The following is an 18,342-nucleotide window of genomic DNA, read 5'->3' on the forward strand; positions in this document are numbered from 1 at the left end:
AAAAATTAGGTGCTTTTATTTAGGGAACACACACACACACACACACACACACACACACACACACACACACACACAAAAAAGGAGTTCAGGATGGAAGTGGGGTGGGGAGGACTCAGTGGTGCAGAAAGGAAAGCCTTTTGCTCCAGGATGCAGGATAGGGGGGGTTGAGGTTGCCCTGGGCCTCACCCCTTCCAGCCCTGTGTTCTTGGGTCCCTGGGAGAGTAGTTTATGGATCCCGGCAATGAGTTCCCGGACTCTGCACATCTCCTCCAGGTGTGTGTTCCTCCATTCCCATAATTACTCCCTGTCCATACAGGTGAATTGCATCTGCTCCTTGAACATTTCATTCCTTATCCACTTTTGCCTGCAGATTTGTGCCATACTGATGGCTGGCAGAGCCGGGGAAGTGTGTGGCTAGCTTCCTGCTGTTGCCGCTGTAACAAACAGGGCAGACTTTTCAGAAGATATAATGTGGAATATAAAACAATCTGTTAACACACAGTGAATGCCAATGGGGATGTGTTCTGTGCAAGGCACAATACGCTTTTAAGTGGTCACGATGCAGCAGATACACAACAGAGTTCTTGAGAGAGCAACTGGACTCGGTTTCCTGGGCAGGCATGGTAATCAACATACCGGGGCATGTTCCTGCAGGCGAGAGAAGATCTAAGCTCTGGTCGTGCCAGCCAGTGGCTTGTGCAGTTGCCTTCTGTGTCTGGCAGAAGTGCTACTTTCCTATCCTGCAGGAGGGTTCAAGTCATGCTGGCCAGCACCTCACCCAGTTGCCCTCTGTGTTCAGCACACCCCGCTTCCTGAGAGAGTTCTACTTTCCCATCCTGCAGGAACCTATGGGCAGAGGCCTGGGGGGGCGGGAGGAGTGAAGCCATGTCTCACTAGTGATGGGCAAATGGAGGTAAGCTGCACAGATAGCAGCTAATAGTTTTACCTCTTCTTCATCCAGGTTGCCATGAGAGATATCCGTCTTCTTCAAATCACACAGTGTGATAGGGAGCTGATACTGACTGAATGTGGCCATCAACCTGGGCCTTATGCTCGATGCTTTGTGCTGCAATGATGCCAGACCACTTGCTGCTGACTTAACATGAAAAGGTGTCCTACCATGGAGGACAGAATAAGACAGGCCTCCCTAGGAACCTTGTGAAAAGAATGAAAGAGTTCCTCTAGGAGAGCTTCATGGAGATGTTCAGGGAGGATTATTGCTCCATCTTCACACTTGTTAAAAAGCTGTTCCGGACCCTCCTGATAAATAAGCACAGAGAATACCACAGATCACTGCCTCACACCCATTTTCCTTAACCCGCATGTACCACAATAAAAAAAAAGTGAACTCACCAGAAGTGTCCTTCCCAGGGTCAATGCTCAAATGTTGTGAGACATCCTGCGAGGAAGGGATTGTCATCAAAGAGATTAAATGTTCTTTGCTCTCTGCAAAAACGGTTGCCCTGGTCACCTGCTGACTATTCTCCCCTCTCCTCCTCATCTATGTTTTCCTTCATGCTGCTGAGCAAGATGGCTGGAGCTCCTTGGGAGGAATCCACAGTCTGATTTGGGAAGGTAGTTGGGTCTCCCCCAGGATCACATACAGTTGGTTGTAGAAGCGGCATGTTTGCACCGATGTTCAAGATTGTCCATTTGCTTTCTTTGCCTTTTGGTACAACTGCCTCAGCTCCTTTATTTTAACGCGGTACTGTTGGGTGTCCGTCACATACTTTCTCCAACATGCCCTTGGCAATCTTGGCATAAATGTCCATGTTTCTTTTGCTGATCTGTAGCTCTGCAAAAACGAATTCCTCTCCCCACACACCAATAAAGATCTCCTGCACACTCCATGCTGGTGCATGCCTGCAAATCTGGGGACTGGAGCCTCTGGAGCTCACGGATCTTGAACTCATGAAACTCATAGTCAGGTGTGATGCTGCTCAGGTGTGCTGCCTGCTCTGAAGTGGCTTGGCTGCCCACACAGGAAATGAAATTCAAATTTTCCCAGGGTTTTTCCTGTTACCTGGAAAGCATTAGCATTGCAAGTCCTGGCCAGAGTGGTCACAGCAGGGCACTTTGGGATGCCTCTCAGAGGCCAAGAACAGACTTTCGCAACCCTGGACCTACACTTCCAAAAAGCTGACCATGCAAGGTCAAATTTAACATTACTCCTCGTAAAAACAGGAATATCAAAATCAACTTTAATAGCCCTTAATGTTGACAGAATGGGCTTGGACTCACTATTTAGAAAATTGATCTTATGCGGCTAAATTCAACCTAAACACCTACTGTATACTGGTCCTTAGCTTTATGGCTTAATCCTGCTCCTATTCTAATTAAAAGGAGTTTGTTCATCAGTCTATATAAATGGGAATATGGGCAACATCTAGATCTAGAAAGCTGCAATTCAGATAACTAGCAGCCTCTGGCAGCATTTTTCACAACTAACTGGCATGTGATCCCTTGCCACTTAAAATAATAGCAATTTTGAAACATGAACAGTTTGTAGTATAATGCAATGCAATGTCAAACGATATTTAACCTTGAAGGAATGCTACATTAAGTATATTATGATTTAGTATAAAGATATAATGGCTTACGCTTGTGCTTCTGTTTCATAGTTCACCAGTCGCAATAGGTTATCAATCCCATGGTACCATGACAGATTCCAGGCCATCTTAAGCATATCTGATACAGGCTTCAAGGTCAAGCAGTCAGAAGGTAACAGCAAAACAACAGAGTTAGGACTAACTGCATGATGAGTAGTGACTTTGACCGGGAGATGATACCTTTAGAAAAAATGGTGTTGAAACATTCAGTTAAAAAGATATTCAATCCTTCAACTAAGGTTTTTTGAAAGTGAGAGGGACAGAAAAAAAATAATTTAATACTTAAGGACACAGAACACAAATATGTCTTTCCCATCACAAAATCATCCTCTAGTTTGGAAGCCCTAAATTCCCAAACTAAAGGATTCTGTGTGAAGAAAGATTACTCAGCTATGAAGAGGACCATTGTTTTTCCTTCCAACACACTGAATACAGATCCTAAATCTGAAAAGGGATTCTTCTTTAATCATCACCTATCCATTAAAAAAAAAAAAAAAGATAAACAAGTGAAGAACTATAATTTTCTTTGTTTTCATCTCCTTTGGCCAGGAAATACAGCCTGCTTCTTGGGCTGGAATATATGAACACCATAGAACAGTAGTGAGTAACCTGTGGCCTGCAGACCCTGTGTCTGTCTCTCTCCTCTATGTACCTCTCGCATAGTGGGGCACTGGAGCACCACACTTCCTACTCCTTCCCCTCCCTCCCAGCACTTTTGGAGCACCATGAATCCACTGATTCATGCTCCATCCTCTCTCCTCCCTCTTCATCCAGAGCTGGAATGCTATGTATCAGCTGATCACTGATACTGATACTTTCACACCCATAAAGCTTGAATTGAAATGCTTACATGAGAAAAGAATTATAACTTTTAAGGGGGGCAAATTTGATATGGAACCAAAGCAAAACAAAAAGTACGGAATATCAAAAATGTCATTTTAGTCACTATTTTGGATAGGCCCCTTTTTAAGGCAACATAAAAGTCAAACTTGGCCCAAAAATCTAGGTTATGGAAACAAACACAACTTGGCCAACATTAATGGGGAGAAAAGGGTGGGAATGAGGTTTATTCCAATATAAAGGTTTTGTTTGCTTTTTTCCCCATGGTTTTTGGTTCTTTTTATTTTACACTAAAACAAATATTCCTTGAAGTGTTAGCAGTCCAAACACTAATAGTGTCCTGATGTGTGAGAACATGAAATTGGTTAGAAAGTGATTATTAATCCAAGTGAAACTGAGTGGCATGGAGTTTTTTTTAATCCAGGCTGAGGAAAATTTACAAAATTAATGAATAGTTAAAACCTTGTGATAATTTTAGGGAAACTGTCACATGTTTATAGTCCTTTTAGAATGTAACCCTTATTGAAAAATTGGTTAGATCTTTAAAATTCTTTTAGTTTTAATGGTATATTATTAAAGTACAGGAAGGACCTCCCTTGTCCGGCACTCTCAGAATCTACATAAGATGGAAATAACAACAAGCCAGGAAACTACAGACCAGTTAGTTTAACTTCTGTGCCAGGGAAGATAATGGAGCAAGTAATTAAGGAAATCATCTGTAAACACTTGGAAGGTGGCATGGTGATAGGGAACAGCCAGCATGGATTTGTAAAGAACAAATCATGTCAAACCAATCTGATAGCTTTCTCTGATAGGATAACAAGTCTTGTGGACAAGGGAGAAGCGGTGGATGTGGTATACCTAGACTTTAGTAAGGCGTTTGATACAGTCTGGCATGATATTCTTATCAATAAACTACGCAAATACAACTTAGATGGGGCTACTATAAGGTACGTGCATAACTGGCTGGATAACCGTACTCAGAGAGTAGTTATTAATGGTTCACAATCCTGCTGGAAAGGTATAACAAGTGGGGTTCCGCAGGGGTCTGTTTTGGGACCGGCTCTGTTCAATATCTTCATCAACGATTTAGATATTGGCATAGAAAGTACACTTATTAAGTTTACAGATGATACCAAGCTGGGAGGTGTCATGACTGCTCGGGAGAATAGGGTCATAATTCAAAATGATCTGGACACATTGGAGAAATGGTCTGAGGTAAACAGGATGAAGTTTAATAAAGACAAATGCAAAGTGCTCCACTTAGGAAGGAACAATCAGTTTCACACATCCAGAATGGGAATTGACTGCCTGGGAAGGAGTATGGCAGAAAGGGATCTAGGGGTTATAGTGGACCACAAGTTGAATATGTCAGCATTGTGATGCTGTTGCAAAAAAAGCAAACACGATTCTGGGATGCATTAACAGGTGTGTTGTGAGCAAGACGTGAGAAATCATTCTTCTGCTCTACTCTGCGCTGATTAGGCCTCAGTTGGAGTATTGTGTTCAGTTCTGGGCACCGCATTTCAAGAAAGATGTGGAGAAATTGGAGAGGGTCCAGAGAAGAGCAACGAGAATGATTAAAGGTCTAGAGAACATGACCTATGAGGGAAGGCTGAAGGAATTAGGTTTGTTTAGTTTAGAAAAGAGAAGATTGAGGGGGAACATGATAGCAGTTTTCAGGTATCTAAAAGGTTGTCATAAGGAGGAGGGAGAAAACTTGTTCATCTTGGCCTCTAAGGATAGAACAAGAAGCAATGGGCTTAAACTGCAGCAAGGGAGGTTTAGGTTGGACATCAGGAAAAAACTGTCAGGGTAGTCAAACACTGGAATAAATTTCCCAGGGAGGTTGTGGAATCTCCATTTCTGGAGATATTTAAGAGTAGCTTAGATAAATATCTATCAGGGATGGTCTAGACAGTATTTGGTCCTGCCATGAGGGCAGGGGACTGGACTCTATGACCTCTCAAGGTCCCTTCCAGTCCTCGTATTCTATGATTCTATGACCGTTTGTGGTCATCTGCAGCCCATGATGGCAAACTATATTCCCTTAGCTTAGAGAAGAGCTGAAGTTATACAAATAAGTACAGATCAGTTCTGTGAATGGTAGTAATTTTCATGAGTACTGACTGAAGTTTCATTGATACAAAAGCTCCATATTGGTTTACCTATAAAATAAGCACTTGAGCAAAAACACACACAATACCACTGCTCTTTATAACAATTTTCAGAAGTCACACAGATGACTAGGAAACTCACAGCAAATTAAGAAGGAAATAATAGAACAGTAAGGCTGAGTCACAAAATATATTTTAATTTACTTTCAGAATTTTATTTTGTTTTATAATTTTATTTGCACTCTGTACCCTTTGCTCCATTCATCTGAAGACATGGGTTGTGCCCTGAAAGCTTGCAATACTATCTACATTTGTTAGTCTCTAAGGTGCTGCAGGACCATTCATTTTTTAACTTCATAATTCTATTATGCATTTTGTAAAAATAATTAAATCTCATGAAACAACAGAAAATCTTACTTCAGTATTTGCTTTGAAATTTTTAAAGGGTTGTAAGGAACGATCCAGTTACCATAATTATTTTGTTTGAATTTTAAAATGTACAAATTAGCATCTATTGTATCTGTTTGTTTGTTTTTTTTAATCCCGGGAATATATTGGTCCCCCATGACTAGCAGGACATGGAAATGTTAAGAGGCTCACCGTCTAACAATAGCTACAGGCAAGCTGAAGGCAGGTAGGTTAGAACAATTACTGGATACAGCATCAGCCCTGAAAAAAGAAAGATTAATCACACAGTAGTACTAGACTGAAATTAATTGTTAACTGCCATTGCCTAACTCAACCCCTGCTTTTTCTACTAAGGCTCCACCATGACTTAATATTTCTGATAGCTTTTATTTCCTCCTCCTTTTCTAGCTCTTCACAAAATATTCTGAAGTACATTCATAATATTGATTTGTTAATATTAACTTGTTTATATACCATACATATTTTGATATTTACACCTTGAATATCTGTTGTATCTGTGCATTGCATAATAAAGTTAATGTGGCATGGTAAGTTCAAAAGCTTAAGACAAACAGAATTATTTTTAAATATTTATATTTCTGTAGTATCTAGAGGCCTCGGCTAGTTTGTGCCTATATTGTGCTAGGCACTGTATGAACATCATTAACAAAGTATTTACCAAACTGTAAAGCCATTTCTTACATTTAACTAATGCATTAGAAATAAATGTACAAATATAATCTGTTGTAAGGTTGAAGGAAAAATGTCTTATGCTTCTATCTTGCAACTGACTCTACCAGAGTTATTCAATCTAAGTGCAAGGATCCAACAATTAGATCAGGACTTGTGGATAAGGCTATTAAAACCTAAGTCCACTGAGATCATCTGAGAAACTCCCCTTCATATCAATAGGCTTTAGAACAAGCTCTATAAGTTGTAGGACAAGTATTTTGTGAAAATTCAAACGTGTGAAAATTATGGATTTGAAAATGAAGCAATTTTGAAGAAGATTTGCTAGTGCATTTACCAGCATCAGAAAATCCGGGATTTGGATATAAAGGGATAACCATGAGAGGTATCATGAAAATACTATATTGCAGCTTACCAGACCTCTTTTCTTGCTACTTCATCAAACAACAGAAGACAACACAATGCTGCACATTCAGTCAGAACAGCACAGTCATCTTGAAATATTAAGGAAACTAAATAAAACAAAATAAATTTTAAAACATTCTTCAATAAAACATTGGTAGTCAACAGTACAAAAAGAGCACTTTTAACAAGAGTCCTAACTTCAACAGAAACAATTGTAGCTCAAAATCAGTAATTTTTTTCTTATAATGTTATGCTATCTGAAGTAGCCACAGATTGATCCTGTGAAATGGACTGTTTGTTGGGGTTTTTTCCTGGAAGGGAGGGGGGGAGTTTCTAAATATGTGGTAAAATTTCAGACATTTTCTTTCTGTTCAAAGTATATCAAGACCACTTCAAAGCTTTTTCAAATCACCTCTCAGTAATGTGAGCAGGATAGAAGGCTGCTGTGCTAATGACAGGCGTATAACTGGATCAGCAGATACTAGTTTTCGTAGAAGTGTAAGACACGGCAACATAATACATTCCATGATCTGCAGGAGAGGGAAGAAAGTATGTTAATGTAGATGACTGCCTATATTGTATTGCTGTATACTCAAAATACATGAGAAAATTCTTAATTAAATAGTAGACAACTACCATGCTAGCAATTAATACACTTCTACTACTTATCCCCTTCAGAAAGATCAAAAGCACCAAGACCTAACAAACTGTTAACCGATTAAACTGAACATGGAAATGAGTACATCCTAACATTCTGTAACAAATTCAGTGATATTTTTAAAATTACTTCCATGTGTAAACAGGTATTTTTCTGAACCTCTAACCCCTTTGAGTGTTCATTCCAAAGAAGAAAATTTAAGTCCTTTCCATATTGGAAAGATTTCCAAATAGCTCTATTTAAATAAAATATAAATAATATTTTAAATATTATGGCATTTCATCTGCAGCTCTCAAAGTGAAGCACAGAAGTGGCTTCAATTAGAGACAGGAAAACTGAAAAACTGTTAGGTGAGATAACTTGTCCAAGATCAGAGAGTCAGTGGACAGGACAGAACAGAAACAGAACCAAGGCCTCATTCAGAACATAAAAAGCAGAAAACATATCGACAGTTTGTCCAGTACACATTAAGAACTAAAGCCAGTATCTCTTTCATATATTGGTATTCCAGAGACTATTCCATTACTTTGTTTTCCTTAGTTTCTGTACATAAGATCTGTTTTGCATGTCTACAGCTAAGGGCTGCTTCTGAGGCTTTATTCAGAACTTTGCTTTCTCCAGCATGCCATTGGCACCTCTCCCTGAAAGGATACTGTACATTTTAAAAAGTTTGAGGAAATATATATTTCCTCAAACTGGTGCACTGGGGCTACGTCTAGACTGCAAGCCTCTTTCGAAAAAGAGCATCTAGACTACAACTAGTACTTTTGAAAAGGTAATGATGCTCTCTCTTGAAAAAGCATAGTTTGCATTACATAGCGCTCTTTTTCGAAAGACCACTTTGGAAAAAAGGCATTCTTCCTCGTAAAATGAGGTTTTCTGCAAAAAAAAAAAAACCCTGCTGTGTTCTTTCAAATTACTTTTGAAAGAACCTGGCAGCAGTCTAGATGCAAGGGAAGGTTTTTTTGTTTGTTTGTTTTTTTCAAAAAAAGGCCACTTTTTTCGGAAAAACCCTGTAGTCTAGAAACACCCTAAGTTATCTTGATATTGTATGCAATCAATATCTAAGTACAAAAAATTAATCGAACGCATGTGGTAAGTAAATTATAGTCTCATCACCCTAAGGAATCCCTTCAGATCAGGGTAGACACATACTATCTGGGAGAAAATAACAGGACTATGTAGCACTTTAAAGACTAACAAGATGGTTTATTAGGTGATGAGCTTTCGTGGGCCAGACCCACTTCCTCAGATCAAATCTGATTTGATCTGAGGAAGTGGGTCTGGCCCACGAAAGCTCATCACCTAATAAACCATCTTGTTAGTCTTTAAAGTGCTACTTAGTCCTGTTTTTTGCTCCAGCTACACCAGACTAACCCGGCTACATTTCTATCACTATCTGGGAGCTTCTACAGATGCAGCTGATACCTTCCTGTGGCTAGAGATCTTCACTTTCCAGGGCTTTCAGCCCATTCATATTTCAAAAGCATTTTTTAAGTATTTGTAACTAACTTAACCTAGTAAAATGTTTAATATTCCAATCATGAATTTTAGCCCAGTCTTTTATTCTTGCTGGATATTCAGATTTTTGTGATGTATAAGATTTATTGATGAAGATAGAGACTTCACTGTTTTGACCATCCACTTTCCTTTCCTACCTGTCTGTTTTGAACATAGCATAAACAAAAACCATCAGCCAAAACAGAGTTAACACAGTGTTACTGTGATTTCCAAATTCCCTAACACACTCCTTCCCCTTGTCTTCCAAAATAAGAGTGAAAGTTTCAGAATTGTTTAAGTGACCTGGTATTGACTTAAACTGAACTTTCAATGTGACTTAGGTTCTTGGATAATAATTTAAATACTAACTTCTTACCCTAGATTCCCAACCGGTGATCTTCCTTAATCCTGCTCGTTGAGGGATTTCTATTCTCATGTTAAAATAGAACTGTGGGAATTAAATCTCTTCTGCAGTAAGTCTTGTTGATTTATGACAGTAATAGCCTTGAGTAGCCCTCAAATTCAAGCTATAACAAACTATCTATAAAAACTTAACAACAAAAGTGGTCCTGTGGCAGCTTAGAGACTAACCAAAAAAATACAGTATCATGAGCTTTCGTGGGAACAATACACTTCTTCAGATGCGTGGCTCCACTCATCTGAAGTGGGTTGTGCCCACGAAAACTCACGTTACTATTTTTTGTTGTTGTTGTTAGTCTCTATGGTGCTACAGGACCACTCATTTTTTTAAAAAAAATTAAGGTACAGACTAACACGGCTACCCTCTAAATCTGTCTATAGAGCTCCTTAATACAGCTGAGGTAAGATACCTTTGTGAATATTTGTAAAACATTTATTCATAAACTTCTTAACTTAAAACTGCAGTCAAATTCACAAGTGTTGTGCGGTCTTCTGACTGTTGAGGAAGTTCTGTGCCAAAAAAAATTACCCTTCCTACAGCAGACTTGGCAATGAGGCTGCAGCAGAACTTGATGCAGCAGCAGAACCACCCTGCCACAGAAACATTTCAGGGCCCTGTTCCTCCATGCCAGGAGCACCAAAATAAGAAGTAATAACAGAATCTCGTATATGCATGCCATATCTGCTTCCTGAACCAGACGTGGAACAAACAGCCTCAGTCTGATTGAAGCCAGGTGTGAAGAGTCTTAGTGTGGGGAGATCCAGATGTGGGGTGAGAGGGTTACATAGGGGGAAAATCTGGATGTGGCCAACTTAGATGAGGGAGAAGCTGTATGCTCAAGGGCTCACTGGGGGCTTCTGAGTACAGGGGAGAATGGAACTCTGCAGGAGATGTCCATGCTAATGTGGTTGTAGCTCAGTGAGGAGGGCCTGGGGAGACTGGTCTCTATAAGGGGCTCTTAATGTGGGGAACTCTGTAGAAAGGTCCGGGTTCTTAGGGAATAGGTTTGGGTTAGTGGGGTAGAAATCCAGGTGCAGCTGGTTCAAGCTCAGCAGGATGAAGGACTGGGTAAGTCCAAGTTCAGGGATAGTAGGGCCTGTCAGGGTGAAGGTTTCCCCATGCAAGAGGCTCAGGGAGGGAGGGAAGTCCAGATGCAGAGGTGGAGTGCTCAGGAAGGGGTCTGGACAGAGGAGAGTGGGGCGCTGTAGTGCCCTGCTGGTGAGTTCCAAGTGCAGAGGGACTTGGTGGAAAAATTCCGGATGCTGGGGGGTAAGAATTAGCAGAAGGGATATTCAGGTGCAGGAAGGAAGGGTTACATTATGGGAGGATTTACATGCATGGGTTTTGGGCAGATGGGGAAGCAGCTCCCCAAAGAGTGAATCGTCCCCGCGTAATAGAGGAGCAATAGGGGCAGGAAGCAGAGGGTGTGGAGGGTATAAAACCCACAGAGATGGTGAGTGGATCTGATCCAGCCCTAGTCACTCCATGCACAAGACAATGAAATCTTGTCCTCCCTGCACCAAGCCCAGACACAGACATGAATTCCCCCAGGAGTATCTTCTCCATGGATATAAGAACCAGGCAAAGAATTTCAGGCAACAGGAGATTTTCTATTCTCGTTTCCCCTTCCTGTATATATTCTTAGTGAAAGTTACATACAGGATGTTATTTCAAATATCTGAAGCACTGCAAATAGAAAAACTACTATAAGACGGCAGTGAAAGAGGAGAAAGACCTGGGGGTACTGATTAATCAGACTAATAGGATGACTATGAGCCACCGATGTGCTGAGACGATGAAAGACTTGATCCATCCTAGGCCAGTATCAGGTAAGATATTTTCAGCAGGGAAGCGTTAGTACCATTATATAAGGCACTGCAAAGCTCTCATCTGGAATACTGGTCTTTATGTTTAATGAAATTGGATCAGATGCAGAGGAGAGCTACTATTATGATCTGATTAATGGAAAACGTACCTTAGGTTAAACAAATCAAGCTCTATGACTCTCCTCTCATAACCAAAAGAAGGCTGAGGGAGATAAGATTGATCTCTATAAAAATATAAGAGGGAAAATTCTAGGAAAGTAGTGAAATTAACGTTAAAAGCAATGTGGACTCAAGAACAAATGGACACAAACTGGCCATCTATAAGTTTAGGCATGATGAGAATATTGGTATAGAAGGGTACAGCTTCAGGAAGGCCAGGTGGGAAAAAACTGGAGGAGTTACCTTTTATATTAAAAATGTATACATTTGAACTGAGGTAGAAATAGAAATAGGACCCAGACTTGTTGAGAGTCTCTGGGTAAGGATAAAAGAGAAAAATCAAGGGTGATATCATGATAGGGGTCTACTACAGAATACCTAATCAGGAAGAAGAGATAGAGGAGACTTTTTGAACAACTAACAAAATCATCCAAAGCACAGAACTTGTTAGTGATGGAGGACTTCAACTGTCCAGACATCTGTTGAGAAATAACAGCAGGGAATAGATTACTCAACAAGTTCTTGGAATGTATTGGAGACAATTGTTTTCTTTGAGAAGTTGGAGAAAGCTACTGGTGAGAGGCTGTTCTAGATTTGATTTTGACAAATAGGGAAGAACTGGATGAGAATCTGAAAGTGGAAGGCAGATTAGATGAAAGTGGTCATGAAATGACAGAGTTCACTATTCTAAGGAATGTCAGGAGGGACAATAGCAAAATAAAAACAATGGATTTCAAGAAAGCAACATTAGCAAAGTCAAGGAGTTGGTAGGTAAGGTCTCATAGGAAGCATGTCTAAGAGGAAAAAAATTGAAGACAGTTGACAGTGTTTCAAAGAGACATTATTAAGAACACAAAAGCAAACTATTCCATTGCTTAAGAAAGACAGTTGTATGGCAAGATCTCACCCTAGGTTAACCAGATCTTGAATAATCTAAAAATAAAAAGGGGTACTAGAAAGTGGAAAGTAGGTCAAATTACAAAGGTTGAATACAAACAAACAACACACATAAGAAGGGCCAAAATTAGCCCAATCTAGCTAGAGACATAAAGGGTAACAAGAAAACATTCTACAAATGTATTAGAAGCAAGAGGAAGACCAAGGACAAAGTAAGCCCATTACTTAATGAAGGGGGAAAACAGTAACAGAAAATGTAGAATTGGAAGAAGTGCTTAATGATGCTTTCACCAATGGTGCTTTCACCAAGAAGGTTGGTGGTGATTGGACATCTAACATAGGGAATGCCTACGAAAATGGAGTAGGTTCAGAAGTTAAATTTAAAAATTGCTTAGACAAGTGAGATTGTCTTCAAGTCACCAGGGACTGAAGAAATGCATCCTAGGGCTTAACAAGCTGACTGGAGGCAAATCTGAGACATTAGCTATTATCTCTGAAAAGACACAGAAGATTGAAGAGATTCCAGAAGACTGGAAAAGGGCAAATATAGTGCCCATCTATAAAAAGGGAAATAAGAACAACCCAGGAAACTACAGAACAGATAATGGAGCAAATAATTCAGGAATCCATCTGCAAACATCTGAAATATAATAAGGTGATAAGTAACAGCATGAATTTGGAAAGAACAAATAGCTTTCTTTGATAGGTTGACAAGCCTTATAGATAAGGTGGAAGTGGTGGACAAGGTATACCTAGATTTTAATAAAACATTTGATACAGTCTCGCAAAAACTTCTTAACACTAAATCAGGGAAATACAACATAAATAGGGCTATTATAAGGTAGGTACGTAACTGGCTGGATACCCATTCCCACAGAGTAGTTTATCAATGGTTCACAGCCATGCTGGAAGAGCATAACAAGTGGGATTCCACAACGATAAGTTCTGGCACCAGATCTGTTCAATATCTTCATTAGTGATTTAGATAATGGTATGGAGAGTACGCTTAAAGAGTTTGCAGAGGATACCAAGCTGGGCGGTGTTTCAAGTGCTTTGGAGGACAGAATTAAAATTCAACACGATCTGGAAAAATTTGAGAAATGGTCTGAGGTAAACAGGATGACATTAAACAAGAACAAATGAAAGTACTCCACTTAGAAAGGAAAAATCAGTTGCACACAAACAAAATGGGAAATTACTACCTAGCAAGGAGTACTGTGGAAAGGAATCTAGGTCATAATGGACCACAAGCTAAATATGAGTAAACAATGTGATACTCTTGCAAAAAAAGCAAATATCATTCTGGGAGGTATTAACAGGAGTGCAGTAAACAAGACACAAGTAGTAATTCTTCCCCTTTATTCTGCACTGACTAGGCCTCAATTGAAGTACTGTGTCCAGTTCTGGGTGCCACATTTCAAGAAGGACTGGACAAATTGGAGTAGGTCTAGAGAAAAGCAACAAAAATGATTAGAGGACTAGAAAACAAGACCTATGGGGGAAGACTGAAAACTGGATGTGTTTACTCTGAAGAGAAGACTGAGAGGAGACAGGACAACAACTTTCAAGTATTCAATAGGTTGTTAAAAGGAGGAGCGAGAAAAATTATTCTCCTTAACTCCTTGTGATAAGGGGCTTATATTGCAGCAAGGGGTTGGGCATTAAAATAACTTCCTAACTATCACTGTAGTTGAGCACTGAAATAAATTGCCTGGGAAGGTTGTAGAATCTCCATCACTGGAGATTTTAAAGAGCTGGTTAAACAAACACCTGTCAGGGATAGTCTAGATGGTGCTTCCTGCTGCCATGAGTGCAGGGAACACTCTGTGACCTCTTGAGGCTCCTTCCAGTTCTATGAAACTAGATAAAGGTGTCTGTCTACCCAAGGAGTGAAGTTCTATAACAGACTTCCAAGGGAAACAGTGAGGGCAAAAAAAGCCTAACTGGCTTCTTGGCTAGATAATTTTATGGAGAGGATGGTATGCTAAGACTGCCTACAATGGAATGTAGCTGATATGCAACAGCCTTCCAAAGGAAACAGTGGGGGGCAAAACAGCTGGGAAGTGTTGTAAGCACTTTGGAAAATATTATTAGAATTCAAAACAATCTAACCAATTAGAGAATTGGTCTGAAATCAACAACATGAAATTCAATAAAGACTAATGTAAAGTACTACATTTCGGTAGGAAAATACACATAATGACAAAAGGGGAAATAGCTAAGTGGTAATATGGCTGAAAAGATCTGGGTGTTGTAGTCAATCACATATTGAATGTGAGACAGCAATGTGATGCAGTTGCGAGAAAAGCAAACATCCTAGAGTGTATTAACAAGACTGTTGTTCATAAGACACAGGAGGTAACTATCCCATTCTGCACAGCACTGGGAATTCTCAGATGGAGTACTGTGTCCAGTTCTGGGTGCCACACTTTATCCACATGTTTTTTAATTGGAGGGAATCCAATGGAGAGCAGCAAAACTGAACTTGACCTATGAGAAAAGGTTAAAAAACTGGGCATGTTTCATCTTAAAACAAGACGACTGAGGGGAATTTAATAATAGTCTTCAGATATGTTAAGGGCTATAATAAAGAGGATAGAGATCAATTGTTCTTCATATCCTCAGAATGTAGGATAAGAAGCAATGTGGTTAATGTGTAGCGAGGGAGATTTAGGGTAAGTATTAAGAAAAACGAATAATAAGAGTATCTAAATTGAATGGGCTTCCAAGATAGTGAGGATTCTACAAACTACTAGAAGCTTTTAAGAACAGATCTGACAAAAATTAGTGAAGAATGGTTTAGACTGATTTGGTCCTGCCTCATCACAGAGGGTTAGACTCAATGATCACTTGAGGACCCTTTCAGACCATTTCTATGAGTCTTTGTTAAGGGGGATACTAGCTCCTTCCATCACAATTTAGACAACTTAATCCAGTGGTCTTCAATCTTTTAAATCACAAGATCACTTTTTCAATTTAAGCACAATGTAAGATCTACCTCAAACCCAAATTCCTTTTACCCCACTTTCTTCCCACCCCTTCTGAGGCCCCGCTCCTGCTCCACCCCTCCACCAAGGCCTCATCCTGCTCATTCCATCCCCCTTCCACTCCCATCCTCCCTCACTTTCACCAGGCTGGGGTAGGGATTTAGGGTGCAGGCTCTTGTCTTGGGCCAAGGGTTTGGAGGGTGAGACGGGCCTCCAGCCTTAGTCTAGGGAGGGGGAAAAGGGTCTAGGAGGGGTTTCAGGGTACAAGCTCTGGGAAGGAGTTTGAGTGCAGGGGAACGCACATCTGGGGCAGGAGGTTGGGTGTAAGAGGAGGTTCAGGAAGCAGGCTCTGGCTGGGCACAGTTTAACTGAGACTGCTTCTGGATGGTGGAGCAGTGGAGTTAAGGCAGGCTTACTCCTACTCCACTCCTGAAAGCATCTGATATGTACATCAATGGCTCCATGGCACCATATGCCCCTCATCCACAAGCACTGAGTCCACAGCTTATACTGGCCATGGCTCCCCATTACTGATCAATGGGAGCTACAGGAGTAGTGTCTGCAGGCAAGGACAGAATGTGGAGACTCCCTGCTCTCCCTTTTTCAAGGGCTGCAGGGACATGACAGCCAAGTCTAGAAGCAGCAATTACCATAGGGATAATTACTCCAGCCACGACAGTTTAGGCATTTTAGAACTCACTATTCAAATAATTAAATTTAAGCGTAAGAGAGAAATGAAAATTATGAAATGCACATACCAGTCAAAAAACAAACATATCACACTTTACGAGTAGTAAAAGAAGTAACAACAACCCCTCACATATGTGTTGGGTCCGGAGATGAGAGAAGGACAATTAGTATTTGTGAGAATAACAGAGGCACGCACACTATGTGAAAGTGACAGATTTGCATTGCCAAGCTCCCTCCATTGCCTTCTCTGTGTGAAGATAAGGTTCAGAAGTGGGAGGGGGGGAGGAACACCCTGACATCACTACCCACTCATTCTCCCTCCCACACCCTGCACAGCAAGCAGGAGGCTCCCAAGAGGACAGCTCCAAGACAGAGGGCAGGAGCACCATGACAGTGGATAGAGGGGCAACTTAAGTGCCAGTGCTTGATAGCTTTCTGGCTAAACCAGTCAGATCACCTGTCAGATGGTTCAAGATCTACTGGTAGATCCTGATCTACTGTTTGGTGACCACTGACTTAATCCATATATGAAGTTAGTATAGTTAATAGAAAACCTACCATGAGTAAAATCCAAAAGAAAAAAGCAAATATACAGCAAGATCATATACTTGGGTTCTTAGATGCTCGTGATACTAGTGCACTTAATATACTGACACACAGTGCACAAAAGAATAGCAAGATACCAAGTTCTACTGATTTTACAGAAACATTTATAAGAAACTTCATGGTGATATTTTTACCTTGCCATCACGGTATACACACTCTGAAAAGTAAACAAATAACTTATCTATCACTCCCAATTTTTTCACAACATCATGCATTTTAGTATCTGTAAGAGAAAAAAAGTTTAGCAAGAGCCATTAGTTCAACATCAATTTTATATTTAACTTCCTGGGTAGGAGGACACACTATTTTCATGCGGTGAGATGTACTATTTTACATCACTGAATGCCAAAACTCTCTATGCAAAAAAGTACAACACATAGCAATGCAAGTTTCCTCACAGTCTTGTCAACATGTCTTACATCTCTTCTGGCTAAGCTATTTCAAGGGATGATACACTCCCATTCAATACATGACCTCAGCAATGAGGCTGCTAATGTCTATGCCAGTCATGGAGGTAGTTGGAGATACACTTAGTAGGCACATGTCTGTAAAAGAGACCACAAACTCAATTCCTTTAGCTCCTAGTAGACGTAAGAGAATTATTTTTACCATTATTCCTCAAGCAAAAAGATCTGTTATCTCTTTCCCAATCCCTTGCATATATCAACTCCTTGGATTAATTTATTAAATACTCTGAATACTAATTTATTCAGATGCAATTGACAAGGATAAACTCTTTTAAGGGAGAAGCTTCAGAGCGGTTGCTAAGTTAGTCTGTAACTGGGATTAACCAATAGTCTTGCAGCACCTTAGAGACTAACCAACCATGTAGATTGTATCATGAGCTTTTGTGGGCACAACCCACTTCTTCAGAAGAATGCAGTTTTTAAAGATCCAGTTACTAAATAAATAGAGGATTGGGGAGGGGAGGAGAGAAGAGAAAAAAAGAAAAAAGGGAAAGAAACTTTTTGTTTGACCAGAGCCTAATACTATGAGGCTCAGGTTCATAATAGGAGTTTCTATAGCTGCCACAATACAAATAAAAAATAAATGAAAAACTAGATAAACTCTTGTCTCCATTAAGACAATGGCAAAACTCCCACTGAACTTTGTCATCGGATGTGATTTAGCATGGTGTTCTCTTCCACGTTCATTAAATGTGTCAAAAACCAAAGAATCAGGAGAGGAACAACAAAAATAAAAACTCTGAGTTGTTTGCTGAACAAAATATTTCTTATCTGCTCTCTTGCATGTATTTGGCATTGCAGCTTGCATGTGCCAGACAATCTTTCAGGGTCCAGAAGGGCTTGACTTACAGGCAAGGCTTTGTGGGCAGAGGAAGATATATGAAGGATGTAAAGCAGTTTATAATGAGGTCCTCTAACCTCCTCAGGAGGGATGTGCACAGAGTCTGCTATTTTCTTGATCAAATCCTGAAACTTCTTAAAATTATTTGCCAAGGATGGAGAAGGCATAACTATTTCATCTGGAGATGAACAAGATATATTATCTGGAGGAGAGACTTCTTC

At 40.1% G+C, this 18,342-nt stretch overlaps 1 protein-coding gene across 8 annotated transcripts in view; it reads right to left on the bottom strand.

The window, feature by feature from the left end:
* Positions 1–18,342, bottom strand: part of RTTN (rotatin) — a 176,261-nt gene that overhangs the window by 89,458 nt on the left and 68,461 nt on the right. For all 8 annotated transcript variants that reach the window (XR_331929.5, XM_075921044.2, XM_075921045.2 and 5 more), the window contains 5 exons: positions 16,948–17,036; positions 7,482–7,599; positions 7,080–7,176; positions 6,167–6,235; positions 2,601–2,789 (listed from right to left, as the gene is read on the bottom strand). Coding sequence is in view for 7 of the 8 variants with exons in the window: in XM_075921044.2 (XP_075777159.2) it covers positions 2,601–2,789; positions 6,167–6,235; positions 7,080–7,176; positions 7,482–7,599; positions 16,948–17,036 (562 nt within the window). In the remaining variant the exon portion in view is untranslated. The remainder of the gene's footprint in view (positions 1–2,600; positions 2,790–6,166; positions 6,236–7,079; positions 7,177–7,481; positions 7,600–16,947; positions 17,037–18,342) is intronic.

Source organism: Pelodiscus sinensis, chromosome 2 (genome assembly GCF_052426305.1).
Source record: "Pelodiscus sinensis isolate ZL-2025 chromosome 2, ASM5242630v1, whole genome shotgun sequence".
In the NCBI taxonomy this organism is placed as follows: Eukaryota; Metazoa; Chordata; order Testudines; family Trionychidae; genus Pelodiscus; species Pelodiscus sinensis.